Genomic DNA, 13,970 nt, shown 5'->3' with positions numbered 1-13,970 from the left:
CAAACGCACAAAAAATATTGTATTGAGTGAATGATAGTTGTATCACTGTCACCACTTTAGGAAAATGACTCTGTTGTATAACAGTTTTAAAAATAATTGTCTAAAGTCTGAAACAAATGTAAACAGACTGGAACCAGTTCCATAATATAATAATCAATCAGAACCAGTGTAGCTCAAAGGATGTATTACTAACTATTTTGAACCAACTCGTAACTCTTCTTATTCCTTATGCGTGAATGTGTTTGTAGGGGTTATGTCTGCTTGTTTACCTGTGAAATCTCCTTCTGTGAGGGTTTGCAGTCTGTTTCCCTGCAGTAGAAGCAGAGTTAGGTTTTTCAGGTTCTTGAAAGCTCCTGGGCTGATGCTGCTGATCTGGTTGTGGGCCAGTCTAAGTTGTTTGAGACCCACTGGTAGAGCACTGGGTACCGAGGTCAGGTGATTGTTGTTAGCAAAAAAATAGTGCAGGTGAGTGTGGTTTTGTAAAGAGTTCTGCTCCAACTGGTTACTCTGAAGCTGGTTATTGTCTAAGATGAGCCAGTGCAAAGCAGTGATATTTGCCAAAGCAGACGAGGACAAGGATGTAATGTTGTTAGCCTGGAAAAAAGAAGAACATGTCCATAAGTCAACACAAAAGTGGTAAAAAAAAAAAAAGACCCACTTGTCCTTTGATCATTGTGTTCCACCTCACTTCACTGTTTTTCCTACCTGGAGAAAAAGGTACTGGGTTCTGTTTGGCAGGTTGTCGGGAACATTTGTCAGGCCTCTGTGGTCACAGTAGAGGGCTGTGGGCCATTGAATCGGGCAGTCACACAACTGAGGACAGGATCTCGGGTTGTTAGATCGGAACCAAACTGGGTCCAGTCGTCCCTGGAGGCTCATCACAGTGGGTTCACCCTGCAGGCGGTTAATCCACAAAGGAATGCCTCCATAGTCCAGTTCTTCAGTCGCATTGGCAGAACCGAAACCCATCAGCATCACCAGCATGGCACAGCACAGGAAAGCCATTGAGACAGCTGGTGAAGGGAGAACAAAGTGAAATAAATTACTTTTCCATATTGACAAGAACCAATTATTTAGCATTGTTCGATTTATTAATGGACAAATACTTCCATAAACAGCACTGATTTAATATGAATGAATAAATAGACAAACGAAATGCAAACTCAAACTAAGGGATTCATCGACAATAGGGAGCATGATCATTCTTAACAAAAAAATATATTTAAAAAAAGAATTAATTCAAATCCATAAAAAAAAAATTAGTTTTAGCGTTTTTTCACAATAAAGCAATGAACAGCAAGTGTCAATATGAGATAATTTATTGGGATTTTTTGCATTTCCCCTGAAAATATTCAGATCAAGTAGTGTTTTGTACGTATCCCTCTATTCTAAATTCATATTCATGACTGTGTCCTGTGAGTTTGTCTGATTCAGGAAACTGTCGAAAATCTATGAATGAACAAAATGGAATGACAGTGAATTATTACAGACTTGCTCTGTTATTGTTGGTTTCTTACTTCTAATTTGAATTGCTATGGATTTAAAAAAATATTTTAACAAACAAAAGGTTTGTAATAATGAAAATCAGCCTTCATTGTCATTATTATATATGTAGAGGTACATATGACGTGCACATACAGTATTTAGTTAGTTCTCTGCATCAGCACAGGCAGACGTAATGTCTGTTCTTTGGACACACGTATGCTTTAAAACTTGAGAGTAAGGAAGGAATACCATCATCATGCCTGCACATATGGTTACAGCAACACCCACTAAGATGGTATGCACAGGATCACAGGATTATTAAACACAGGGGTTATATAACAAAGTTGCAAAAAAGATTTGTCTCATAGTGAGGTTTTGCCCTTTTTTTTCTTGTACAGTGTAGCTTAACACACATTCAAGCTGTAATTGTTTCCAGCTTTGCCTACATTTCAGACAGAGCATATGAATGCAGAGAGTAAAAATTTAAATAAGAAAATGACACTTACCTTTGTGAGCAACACAGAATCCCCAGTATTTCCCAATTAATCCCTTGGGAGCAATGTGGGAATGTTTCACTATGTCTGCATGTGTGCATGTGTGTGTGTTTTTAAGCTGCCAGGGGTGTTTGCCCTGTCTAATGCATTCCTCTTCTTCCAACACTGCCCATATTCCAGACCCCAGACCTTCTTCATAAGCTTCTCTCCTTTAATTTTTCCTTTTAACTTCTGTACATTCGTTTAATGTTGAAAGGCCATTGCTTGCAAATATATAGAAATACTCATTCAGATTAGTGTGTGTGTGTGTGTGTGTGTGTGTGTGTGTGTGTGTGTGTGTGTGTGTGTGTGTGTGTGTGTGTGTGTGTGTGTGTGTGTGTGTGTGTGTGTGTGCGTGCGTGTGTGTGTGTGTGTGTTTTCTCACGAGCACTGAAACCACAAAGTACCCGGGGAGCCAAAGAGACCATTATTCGTGTAATACAGTGTGTGTGCGTGCGTGTGTGTGTGTCCTCCAGCAAAACCGGGAAAACGATTCCAGATTTCCTCCTCCTTAAAGAGAGAAGGGAAGGAGAAGGATGAAGACATAGTAGGAAAGCTATGATTTAATCGGTTGATTGTGAATAGCTCCCTCTAGCAAGAGCAGAACTAATCACATTTTTTTTGTTCACCTTGTCTGCATACGCTGTCAAAGGTTAACACCATATACTGCATGTAGTGCAATATTTTGGTGACAGCCATGCATGTTTTATTATTGCAATTATTATTATTTTATTGCATAATTGTGATTTTGAGTGACTGCTATAGAAAAAGTAAACTGCTGGATGAGTGAAAACTTCCTTCAACTAATTCATGACAAGATGGAGGTGATTGTCTTTGGTAACAAGGTCTTGATCTTTAAAAGCTAAAGACCAAGTCAAAAACCTTGGTGTTCTGATTGAGTCAGATCTGACATTCAGCAGCTTCTACCACCTAAAGAACATCTCCAGAGTGAAAGATTTAATGACTCAGAAAGATCAGGAGAAACTGGTCCATGTTTTTATCTCCAGCAGACTGAACTATTGTAATGGTCTTCTGACAGGAATCCCCCAAAAGAGCATCAAACAGGTCTTAACTCGAACAAAGAGGTCAGAACACATTACTCCAGTTTTAAAATATTTACACTGGCTCCCAGTCAGCCTCAGAATAGACTTTAAAGTTCTGCTACTGGTGTATAAATCTGTGAATGGGTTTGGTCCAGAATACATCAGTGACATCAGTGGACACAGGTCAGATAGTGGAGCCCAGAGCTCACAACAAACATAGTGATGCTGCTTTTAGTTGTTATGCTGCAAAGAAGTGGAACAAACTGCCAGCAGAGCTGAAAACAGCATCACATGTGAACATTTTTAGATCAAAGTTAAAGGAGCTCTTTTTCTCTACTGCGTATGATTGAGAGAGAGATTTTTGGTGATGTTGTTGATGTCATGTGTTTGTTGATGATTTTAAATGTTTTTACTGCTGATTTTAAATGTTTTTCCTGCTGATTTTAAATGTTTTTCCTGCTGATTTTAATGTTCATATTGATTTTCAAGCTGTTAAATGTTTTTCTGTTACACTTTTTGATCATGTAAGTAAGTACGCAATCTTTATTTATAGAGCGCTTTTCACAGGGGGAGAGGATATCCTGCCACTGGGGGGTGCAGCGTGCAGCCACTAGGCACTTCTCACACTTCCCTGAGCTGGAGGGGAGGGGGGCGGGTAGAGGGCCGTCGAAGGAGTATACCGTATAACAGCGTTAACCTAACCAATAAAGCGGACAAGGTCTGGTCTGTAACGGCCACATCTACAGACCATGGAGACGCCGCTTCTCAACCTATGGCTAAACTCAAAACCTACCTATTTGTTAAAGTGTATAGCGTACAACAGCGTTACCCTAACCACGAGAGCGGACAAGGTCTTGTCTGTAACAGCCGCATTTACAGCTCCTCAGCCACCGTTAGAGATAGACATTTTATTACTAAACGGCAACAAAAAAATTACCAATCTACGGGAAGAAATTTTTGTGGCTAAAAAAGAATTATACTGTATAATAGTGTAAACCGAACCGCTAGGAACAAAGCCCCAATTCATGCAGGCAGACCTGCTAATTCTGTATCATGTTTTTCTGCAGTCTGTGTCTTCTCCTCGCTCTTCTCATTGTGTTCTGTTTCAGGTGTCTTGATGCTGGAGCTAACAGTACCTGATCTGTGGTTTACGACTCAAGATATTTGTATACTACACCTTAGCATTATTAATAACTAGATTTATATTTGACAAACTATAAGTATAGAACACAGTTGTTTAAGATTGTGTTCATTTAATTTGTAAAAATAAATAAATAAATAAATAAATTAAAAAAACATATTTTGTATTCAGTATTTTTTATTTTTTTTAATCAATTACTAGGCATTTTAGGCGACCCCATTTAAACTAAAAGCAACCCCATATGGGGTCCCAACCCCAAGGTTGAAAAACACTGAGTTAGTTAGTTAGTATGTAAGTAAGTTAGTTATTTAGTTAGTTAGTTTATTTATTTGTTAGTTAATTAGTAGATTAGTAACTTAGGTTGGATAGTCTGTTACTAAGTAAGTTAGTTACTAAGTAGTTAGTTTCCTAGTATACATGTTTTATGTTAATTAATAGCATAAACTAGGTTATGTTATGACAGTTTCATACCCTCACCCAATTAAATCTAAAGATTTATTTTCAAGTATTTCTGATGTAGGTAAAGTAATGTCATTAGGTGGAGGATATTAGTTATTGCCTCATAACTGTCAGTGAGTCACTGTCACATTTAGAAGAAATAAGGTGTAACTGTGTCGACCTGTTTGGTGAGCACATCCTCGTACACTAAAATGTGAAATCACGCAAACGAAAAATGTGGTTCCTCCACTCTGTCATTTGATGATTTTTCTTTTTTTTACTCAGTTTTTTTAATTTATTTTTTTCTTTTTATTTATTTATTTATTTATTTATTTATTTATTTATTTATTTATTTTTTGTTTTTTTGCTTATACTCACAACGCTAAATATGACCAATCTTGGCCTCACAACCAGACCAGTTGGTATTAATATTTAATGAGACTTATTATTAAGTCTAAACAGGATAACATCTAAAGAAGGACAGCTGCACTGCAGAAAAGAGTTGGACATAAAGTCTGATCATTGTGACAAAGAGATATTTCATAACATTGGAATTTCTTATTTTCTTTTCTTTTCATAAAAAATCTGGAATTTCCTTCCGGAAGTATTTGTTTGCTTCGTCTGTTTAGTTTTTACCATCAATTTACACGAGAGGGCGCTGTTTAGTCAGAAATCCATAGCAGTCAGCTAAAGTAACGAATTTGAATTAGTTTATTATTGTTTTCCATACAGATGCACTGAAAGTAATGATTATGTAAAGTGTAGTTTTGTTTCGTTTTTTTCCCCAATGTTATATGATCAAGTCTTGCCTAGATTGATGAGAACTGCTGTTATCATTGATGTAGAATGGATTTGATGATAAATCTTTCGGAAATAAATGTATCTAGTTATTTTTAAATCATACATCATAAAAATCTAATAATCTAAAACTAAACAACTCTTTGTAGCCTGATGGTTCAACAAAGGCAGTGTTGTTAAGTCATCTTAACGGTGTTTAAACCAAAAAAGAACAGCTTTTATCCACAGGAGAAAAAGATGAGAGGGTTGACTGTGTAATGTTGACCATGTGCTTGTGGATTATGTATGCGTCTGTGTCCACATCTGCTTTCCATCACATAGTTCTCTATCTGCTGCTATGCCCTGGGGTGCCATGGTTTGAGTTACCTTCAAGGAGCCACATTGTCCCACAAACACTTGAGCCATCATTTGAAAAAAGGTTTTATTTAAGTACTTTTTAATCTTTATTTATTTTGTGTTCATAATCCTCAAAATCTAATGACTCGTTCCTTGTCCCATTTCAGATATTTCCTGAAAATTTCATTAAAATCCGTCCATTAGTTTTTGAGCTACACTATTCATAGACAAATAAATAAATAGAACATAAAATGGACAGCTGAGTGAATTAACTGTAATATAATTAGAAAAAAACAACAACATTGTAATTGCTTTGAAGTCTTACTACTTTTAGTTTGTTTTTTTTGTTGTTTTTTTTTAAGAATATGTAATTAACAAAAACAGCAAAATATTCACAAATGTATTTTTGATTTAATTTTAGCCTGTAGTTTAGCTTCTATCAGGCCTTTTTAAATTGAAGCAGTACTAAAACTGACCACGTGATAAATCATGAATGTTTCCTCATGGTTCCATCCATAGGTGAAGTTTTGTGTCCTAAAGGGTTACAGATATGGGCAATGATTCCCTTAGCAAAAAGTAGTATACTTGAAGTTCATTTTATTAAGTATGCTTGAGTATAAGTATACCAAGTATACTATGGACCATGTGCTTGTAGCGTACTAGAAAGTATACTAATTTAATACTTTAATTGGAACATTTTAGGTTTAAGTACACTTTATAAGGTCATTTTAAGTTTACAAAAGTAAACTTTCAAGTGCACAAGTATACTCATATATGTACTACTAGTATACTAGGTATATACTTCTAGTCCACATTTTAGTTTATTAAAGTATACTTAGAGTATACTTTTATTAACTAAGAATAAGTATAAGGTTTAGTAATAAAGTATAAGTGTAAGTCTAAGTATTAATGTACTTAGTCTAAGACTAAGTACATAAGTTTTAATGTACTTAGTCTTAGACTATTCTTTATACTTTTCAGAATGAGTAATAGTATTTTCAGTATTCACTATACTTTTCTTAAGTATATAAAATATAGTATATAAAAAGTAAACTTCAAGTATACTGCCTCAGTTTTAGTATAAAATAAGTATACTTGTAGTACAAGTATAAGCTTTATTACTAAAGGTTAAGTGCGATTCTAAGTATTAATGTACTTTGTCTTAGACTATTCGTCATACTTTTCAGTATAAGCTAAGTATACTCCATTAGACTTTTCTTAAGTATAGAAAATATAGTATAGAAAAAGTACACTTCATATATACTGCCTCAGTTTAAGTATAAAATAAGTATACTTGTAGTATACTTGAACAAACTACTTTTTGCTAAGGGTTGTCTATGAGTGTCCATCAAGTGAGAAACTTCCACCGTTGTCTTATCAAAGTAAATTCACTCTGCAGATCAATTCACATTAAACACTAAAACTTATTGTGATTGGTGACACTGCATGCACTCCTGTGTTACGTACTCCTACACGCTCATTCTGCAGATTAGTGGCTAAAGAGGCAATTCTCTGGAGGAAGCTTTATGAGACATTCCTGAAATGAGTTCACAGCCACAGCTAGCGAGGTTAGATCCTCTGATGTTACCAACCCTGCACAGTGCTGCCTCTAACCCAGACCAGAGATCAGCGGGAAGGCATAAGCGGGGGTTGGGTGTCTTAGTTACCCCAAAGCTCACCTTAGCTCCTTACTTTGAAGACTGTTTTTTGTTGCTTGCAAAAATCTGTTATCTCTGTGTACGGAAAATAACCGACCTTATCTATTCAACCATCTCATAAAAACTCAAGGTGATGTATTCAGAATGTGGGCAACCCAATAAAGCTTTGGAAACTGTGAGCAAACTACCATCATTTACCATCAGTGTTGAGTTCATAAGGTTCACTGGTAAACACTTCCTTAAACAGTTATTCTGCTTTATTTAGACAGAAGTAAATCAGATTTTTATCTACATATGATGGGTGCTCATTGAAATTTGAATATCTATCTTTAATGTCTACTGCGTTTAAGCTACTACCCTCGTATTGTGAGGCAACATTGCTACCCGTTGCTTCACCAAGAAATTGTGAATAGTTCCATGCATTCAATGGGAATTTCAAAAATAATATACATTAAAGGGAAATTAAAAGCCCCCCTAAACACCATCAGTGAGCAAAAACACATGTCTATTTTTCATCCTAAGATAGAAGACAAAACACAAAGACACACACATTGGTTCAGTTAGGCTGGAAAAAGTTTGAAGAACAGATGAATGTGAGCAGAATGCTCAGATTCAAGAAGAGATGGGAAAAAATAAAAATAAAGGAAGAGGCCCACATTCAGACCAGACAGCCAATATAAGTCAACTCTTACACATGTTTTAATTTCCTCCTTTTCAAAATGCACGTGACTAAAAGCTGTCTCTGTGTTTGGGACGTTTAATTACTCATCTTAATTTAGTGTTTCTACAGTTAAATGAAAGTCTGGTTAACTCATTTAATCCTCAACCCTGTGTTTAAAATCTTTGCACAGCAGAACAGACTTGGGTTTTTTTTTTTACTCTTTATTACTAACAAATGTGTGCTGATTAAAACATGGCTAGCATCCATGTACTATATAGCTTTAGCTGGATGACCTTTAAAGAAACTCAGAGTGCTCACCTTAAATCATTCTATGATGAGGCATACGTTCTCCCTGTAAATGTAGAGGAGTGGCAATAAGACACTTGTTAAAGATAATGGTTTTGTAAGATAAAGTCCTATAGATCCGGGAATTACATCAGGTGATCATCCTACCATTGATTTCACTAGAAATTTATTCAAGTTGTCCTTCTCTGACATGTGGAAGCAAAAATAATAATAATTTAAAAAAAACAGTTGTTTTTGTAGCACTCAGTGACATTTACTTGCTTATTGTGATGATATGGATGCATGGTTGGATGGATGCATGGATACATGGATGCATGAATGGATGGATGAACAGTTGGATGCATGGATGGATGGATGGATGCACAGATGGATGGATACGGGAATTAATGGATGGATTAATGGATGGTTGGATAAATGCATTGATGCAGTGATGCATGGGTGAATGAATGAATGGATGGATGCATGGATGGATAGATGGACACATGAACAAATGGATGGGCAGACGGATGGATTCATGGATGCAAGGATGAATGCATGGATGAATGAATGGATGAATAGATAAATGGATGTATGAATGAATAAATGGATGGATGCACGGATGTATGCATGGGTGGAAGGACAGATGAACAGATGAATGGATGGATACATGCATGGATTGATTGATGGTTGAATGGTTGGGTGGACGTATGGATTCATAGATGGATTTATGAATGGATGAAAGGATGGGTGGGTGGGTGGATGGATGATGGATGAATGCATGGATGGATGATTCATGAATGAATGGATGGGTGGATAGATGGATTCATGGATGAATAAATGCTTGGATGGATAAATGGATGGATGATGGATGGATTGATGAATGATGGATAGGGGTGGATGGATGAATTTGTGGTTGCATGGATGAATGGATGCATGGATGGATGGGTAGATGGATGAATGAATGACGAATGGATGAATGGGTGGATGGATGAACAGATGATGCATGAATGAATAGATGGATGCATGGTAGGGTGGGTGATGGGTGGCTAGGGCGATGGATGGATTCGTGGCTGCATGGATGGATGGATGTTCCATTGTTTTCTACTTGTATGGAAAAGACGTTGATCTGAATTATAAAGCTAAGTGTGCTGCACAGATGGAACAATCCCTTATTACAGCCACACCATCTCACATCATTCATATGGTGGAAAAAGAGACAGTGAAGTGGGTTGTGGGGTTCTCCACAACTCCTGAATGAGCACAGTGGGGATACAGACTGGACATGGGGGTGGAAGTAATCAGGAGTCCAGGAACAGAAAGAGGGGTGGAAAGGGGCCTGGCATAACGACAAAGACAGCAGGGAGGAGGGAAAGGCATGTTTTTGTTGAGTATGTGCGTACCCTCAAATCCTGAACACACTCATAGAGGGGGAACAAAGAGGCCCAGCATCAGGTAAGTGTATGAGCATGCATGCTTGTGTGACCATTTTTGCAGAACTTTTTCCTCAGGGCAATTTTTCTTTTAATATTTTCTGGTTTCTTGGCAGTGATGGCATACAAGCCTGTTTTTTTTTTTTTAATGATTATTTTTGTAAACCCTCTTGTGGATTAAGACCTTTAAGAAAATGCCCCATTTTTTTAACCTACAAGTTTTTTCTCTCACCATTAATTTAATGTTAGTGTTAAACCTAACGTTTTGGATGCAAACAACGCCTGAAAATACTGTTTAACACATTTCCCAACCTTGCTGATTGCTTCCTTGGGAATAAGTGTCTTTTTCAGCCTTTTTTTATTCAAACATCATGCAACTCTGACTGGTAACCCTTTCTTTCATCACATTAGTTTGCTATCTTTTGCTAAAAAAACCCAAAACAAAACAAAACGAAAAAAAACAAATCAAATGTCTTTAAACATTTTGATAGTTTTTGATAGATTTTGATAGTTTTTAGACTTATTTGTCTAAATGACAACAAGTTGCACAGACTGAAGCCATAAAAGTGAACATTACCACTCAGCTTTGCACTAAGTTGTGAACTCCATGACTTTCCTCACTCTTGTGTGTGTCTCTCTGTTATATCTGTGTTAGACTGCGGCAAAGTTTGGAGTGCGTGCACGACCATGCAGCTTGTGATAGTCTTCCTGCTGTCTGCCCTACTTCCACTCTCCCTCAGTCATCGACAGGACCCGCTAGGGTGGTTGTACGCCCCACGGGCTCAGGGATACTTTCTAGGCACGCTGCAGGCGGACGCTGCAGCAGCCGATTGTCCAGATGAGTGTGACTGCCCTCCTTCCTTTCCTGTGGCCATGTACTGTGATGGGAGGGGCCTGACAGCCATGCCAAACATCCCCTCCCGCATCAAATACCTGTACCTTCAAGACAACGCCATCACAGCTATTCCAGACTCAGCTCTATCCAATGCAACTAATCTAGTGTGGCTTATGATAAATGATAATCAGCTGACATCTGAAGCCATTGACACAAAGGTAAACTTTAGCCCAGTCGCACAGGGATCGTGAAACTGTCACGAAAATGATGTGCATGGCAATACAAATTCCTAATATTTTTCGAGCTGCAGGGATCAAAGTTTCATTTTGCTAAGTTACACAATTTATTTTTGTGCAAAAAAAACACGAGTTTGAAAGTCGTGTCCACGAAAATAGAAACTTTCATTTTTGTGACAATGCCACGTTCCTCTGTGAGATCATGACGAAAGTGATGCTGGTCAGCATGACTATCAGTTGTAAAAAAAATATGCTGGGTTTGCTTTTTTGGGAGTTAGGATTAGGCCAGTGGTTTTCAACTTTGTTTTTCACCATGTGGGGTCGCTTGGAATTGAAATGGGTTCACCTGAAATATAGTAATTGATAACAAAACAAAAAACAAATAGTGATTCACATTTTAATTATTATTATACACCACACAAAACTGTGTTCTATGCTTTGATTTCTTAATTATGAATCTAGCTGAAATCAAATACATTATAAAATGATCGAAGCTGGCGCATTTCGTCAGTTGTTACTTTGTGCAACAACAAACATTATCAAAAGCTAATTCTAGAAAAAAAAAAATGTCTCTGTGGTCACCACAAAATTGTGATATCAAAATGGGGCTAAGACCCAAAAAAGGTTAGAAACTACTGGGTTAGGCACTTGGTAAATTATTAATTAACATTGGAAATAAAAATAATTAATAATCTGCACTTTTGTCATTGCTAATCTTTAGGATAAACACCAATGGCCTTTAAAGGTGCAGTCTGCAACTCTCAGATCCCTCTCCCACTCTCCCTCCCCACTGCTCTCTTGCCCTGCCTCCAAACTTTCCAAAGTCCCTCCCTCAGAGGAGCTAACAAGCTAACATTAGTGTAACAGCAACATCACGGTAATATAAAATGTACTGTTAAAAGCATATTAATGCAGTGCTTCTCTGTTTCAATGTGCACACACCACAGCAGCAGCAGCAACACAGTGTCAATTACAGCAGCCCACATGGAGCCTGCTGCGTGCACATGAACAACACATGCACTACAGAGTTCTAGTGTAACAAATACAAATCAAACATAATGTAAATCAAGCAGCAGTAATTACTTTTCAAGCAGAAAAGTTGCTAATTCCATCTTCTACTCTTCCAGACCATACACTGTAAAAAAAGACGGTGCTCCAGCTACAGGAAGGGGCCTGTGAGCAACAGCTGTCAGACAGCCCATCAAACACAATCATGGCTCTGAGTGGTTCTTTTTGCTCGGTCGTGTTGCATTCTGGCAACCTGCCAAAGGCTGCAGGAGCAGCAGGGACTCAATGAGTCTGTTTTTTTCACCCAAACTACTAGTTTGATGTAAAGCTGTCCTTACATAGTGACAGCTTTAGCAAATATGACAAAAAGTCGCTTTTATAAGAGTTGCAGACTGCACCTTTAAAGAATGGATTAATTAACAGTTGTTATTTGTTTTCTATTAAATACACAGTACAAAACTTTTTTAATTAATTTTTTCATAATTTATGTCTAATGAGTAATATTTACATTAGTTAAACATGTAAAAACATTTTGGGAAGAGAGAGACGTGACTTCGTTTTTACTGAGAAAAAAATCTAGAAATGTTGAGTCTATAAAGAGAAATTGCCGTGGATGTGGGTGCTGAAGCAGCATGTATCTACAGTATATGTAAGTATCTTTTCATTATTTTTGCAGGTGTTTCTGAAGTTGGGGAGTCTCGAGCGCTTGTATCTACAACACAATAATCTGAGCAGCATCCCTGTAAACCTCCCTCGCTCTCTGAGAGACCTGAGGATTAACCATAACATGATTGAAAAGGTATTGCATCACATTATTATAACATCCGTTGGCAAAACTCTTCAGTCTATCTTTCATGTCGGCAGATACTTTTAACTTCAACCCCTCCGTTGCCTAGGTAACCCCAGCAGACCTGGAGGGAATGGATAATCTTACGATCTTCTATCTCCATGATAATGCTATCACTGACATTGGCTCATCGCTGAAGGCACTGAAATCCTTGACGCTGCTTGACATCAGTGGTAACAGGCTGACCAAGGTACTATTGTTTCAGTGGCCGTGCAGCACACGGGGGATGTTGGCTTATAATCTTACATATGTGGTTTGACCTCCTCAGGTCCCAGAGGGTCTCCCCGAACATCTGCACCAGCTTTACCTGGAGTCCAACTCGATTGAGTCTTTACCAGAGGGGTTTCTGGGTGGTTTTAACCAGCTGGAGTACATAAGGATGGCACACAACCAGCTCACAGACAAAGGTATCCCCCCTTCCACGTTTAATGTGAGCGGGCTGGTGGAGCTGGATCTGAGCTTCAACAAACTGGAGAGAATCCCTTCTGTGAGCTCCACGCTGCAGCACCTCTACCTGCAGGCCAATAAGATCAAAGGTACTCATTTGATGTCGTTCAAAGAAATAGTTTTCAAAGACCAAAAATACATCATTATGTGGAAATGTTTTACCTACTACCTTTTTCTCTCTTCGGCTGCAGAGTTCACGCTCGGTAGCTTCTGTGGCTTGATGGACATAACAAACTTCTCCAAACTGCAAACGCTTCGACTGGACGGGAATGAGATCAGTCGTGAGGACATTCCCACAGAGTCGGCTCTGTGTCTGCGTCAGGCTTCCACCATCGAGGTTTAAAGAAAGGATGTGAAATAGTTTGAACCAAGCACAATCAGAGCGATGAGGGGATGAGGCTTTAACAGTAACTGTCAGTAGCAGCTCCTTTTCTTTGTACATCTATGATAAATAAAAGTGAAAACATTGTTGCTAAATGATATCACCATCGTTCTTTGACCAAACATGAAGTAACCCTGCACTTTCTTTTCCCTTTTTAAACGTCTTGGTGTTTTTAATTTCTTTTTATTTTTAAGTAAAGGTATAAAATGTACCTTTTATAATATAAACCAAGGTATATATCAAATCCAACTCCTAGGCAGAGTCTAGCAGGCTTTTCTATTGCATGAATATTTCTTAATGTTTTGCCGCTTTGATAGAAACAAATTAAAAAATACTGTGAGTTCCTGATTGTTTTAAAAGGCAAAGACAAACACAGTTGAACATTTATTTTTATACTGTGGTTTATT

General features: G+C 37.7%; 2 protein-coding genes across 3 annotated transcripts in view; one reads left to right on the top strand and one right to left on the bottom strand.

Moving 5' to 3' along the window:
* Positions 1-2,325, bottom strand: part of LOC114463015 (lumican) — a 6,087-nt gene extending 3,762 nt beyond the window's left edge. The window contains exons 1-3 of the mRNA XM_028446226.1: positions 1,992-2,325; positions 706-1,013; positions 270-594 (exon numbers count right to left, since the gene is read on the bottom strand). Coding sequence (XP_028302027.1) covers positions 270-594; positions 706-1,005 — 625 coding nt within the window. The 5' untranslated portion in view covers positions 1,006-1,013; positions 1,992-2,325. The remainder of the gene's footprint in view (positions 1-269; positions 595-705; positions 1,014-1,991) is intronic.
* fmoda (fibromodulin a) overlaps positions 1-13,970 on the top strand; it is a 27,032-nt gene extending 13,062 nt beyond the window's left edge. The window contains exons 1-6 of one of the 2 annotated variants that reach the window (XM_028446227.1): positions 9,315-9,830; positions 10,464-10,861; positions 12,564-12,686; positions 12,784-12,924; positions 13,003-13,270; positions 13,373-13,970. In XM_028446227.1, coding sequence (XP_028302028.1) covers positions 10,496-10,861; positions 12,564-12,686; positions 12,784-12,924; positions 13,003-13,270; positions 13,373-13,524 — 1,050 coding nt within the window. In that variant the 5' untranslated portion in view covers positions 9,315-9,830; positions 10,464-10,495 and the 3' untranslated portion in view covers positions 13,525-13,970. Of the gene's footprint in view, positions 1-9,314; positions 9,831-10,463; positions 10,862-12,563; positions 12,687-12,783; positions 12,925-13,002; positions 13,271-13,372 lie in introns of those variants that run through there. The other variant, XM_028446228.1, reaches the window with a different exon arrangement.

Source organism: Gouania willdenowi, chromosome 5 (assembly GCF_900634775.1).
Source record: "Gouania willdenowi chromosome 5, fGouWil2.1, whole genome shotgun sequence".
Lineage (NCBI taxonomy): Eukaryota > Metazoa > Chordata > Actinopteri > Blenniiformes > Gobiesocidae > Gouania > Gouania willdenowi.
This window is presented reverse-complemented; position numbering and strand designations above follow the sequence as displayed.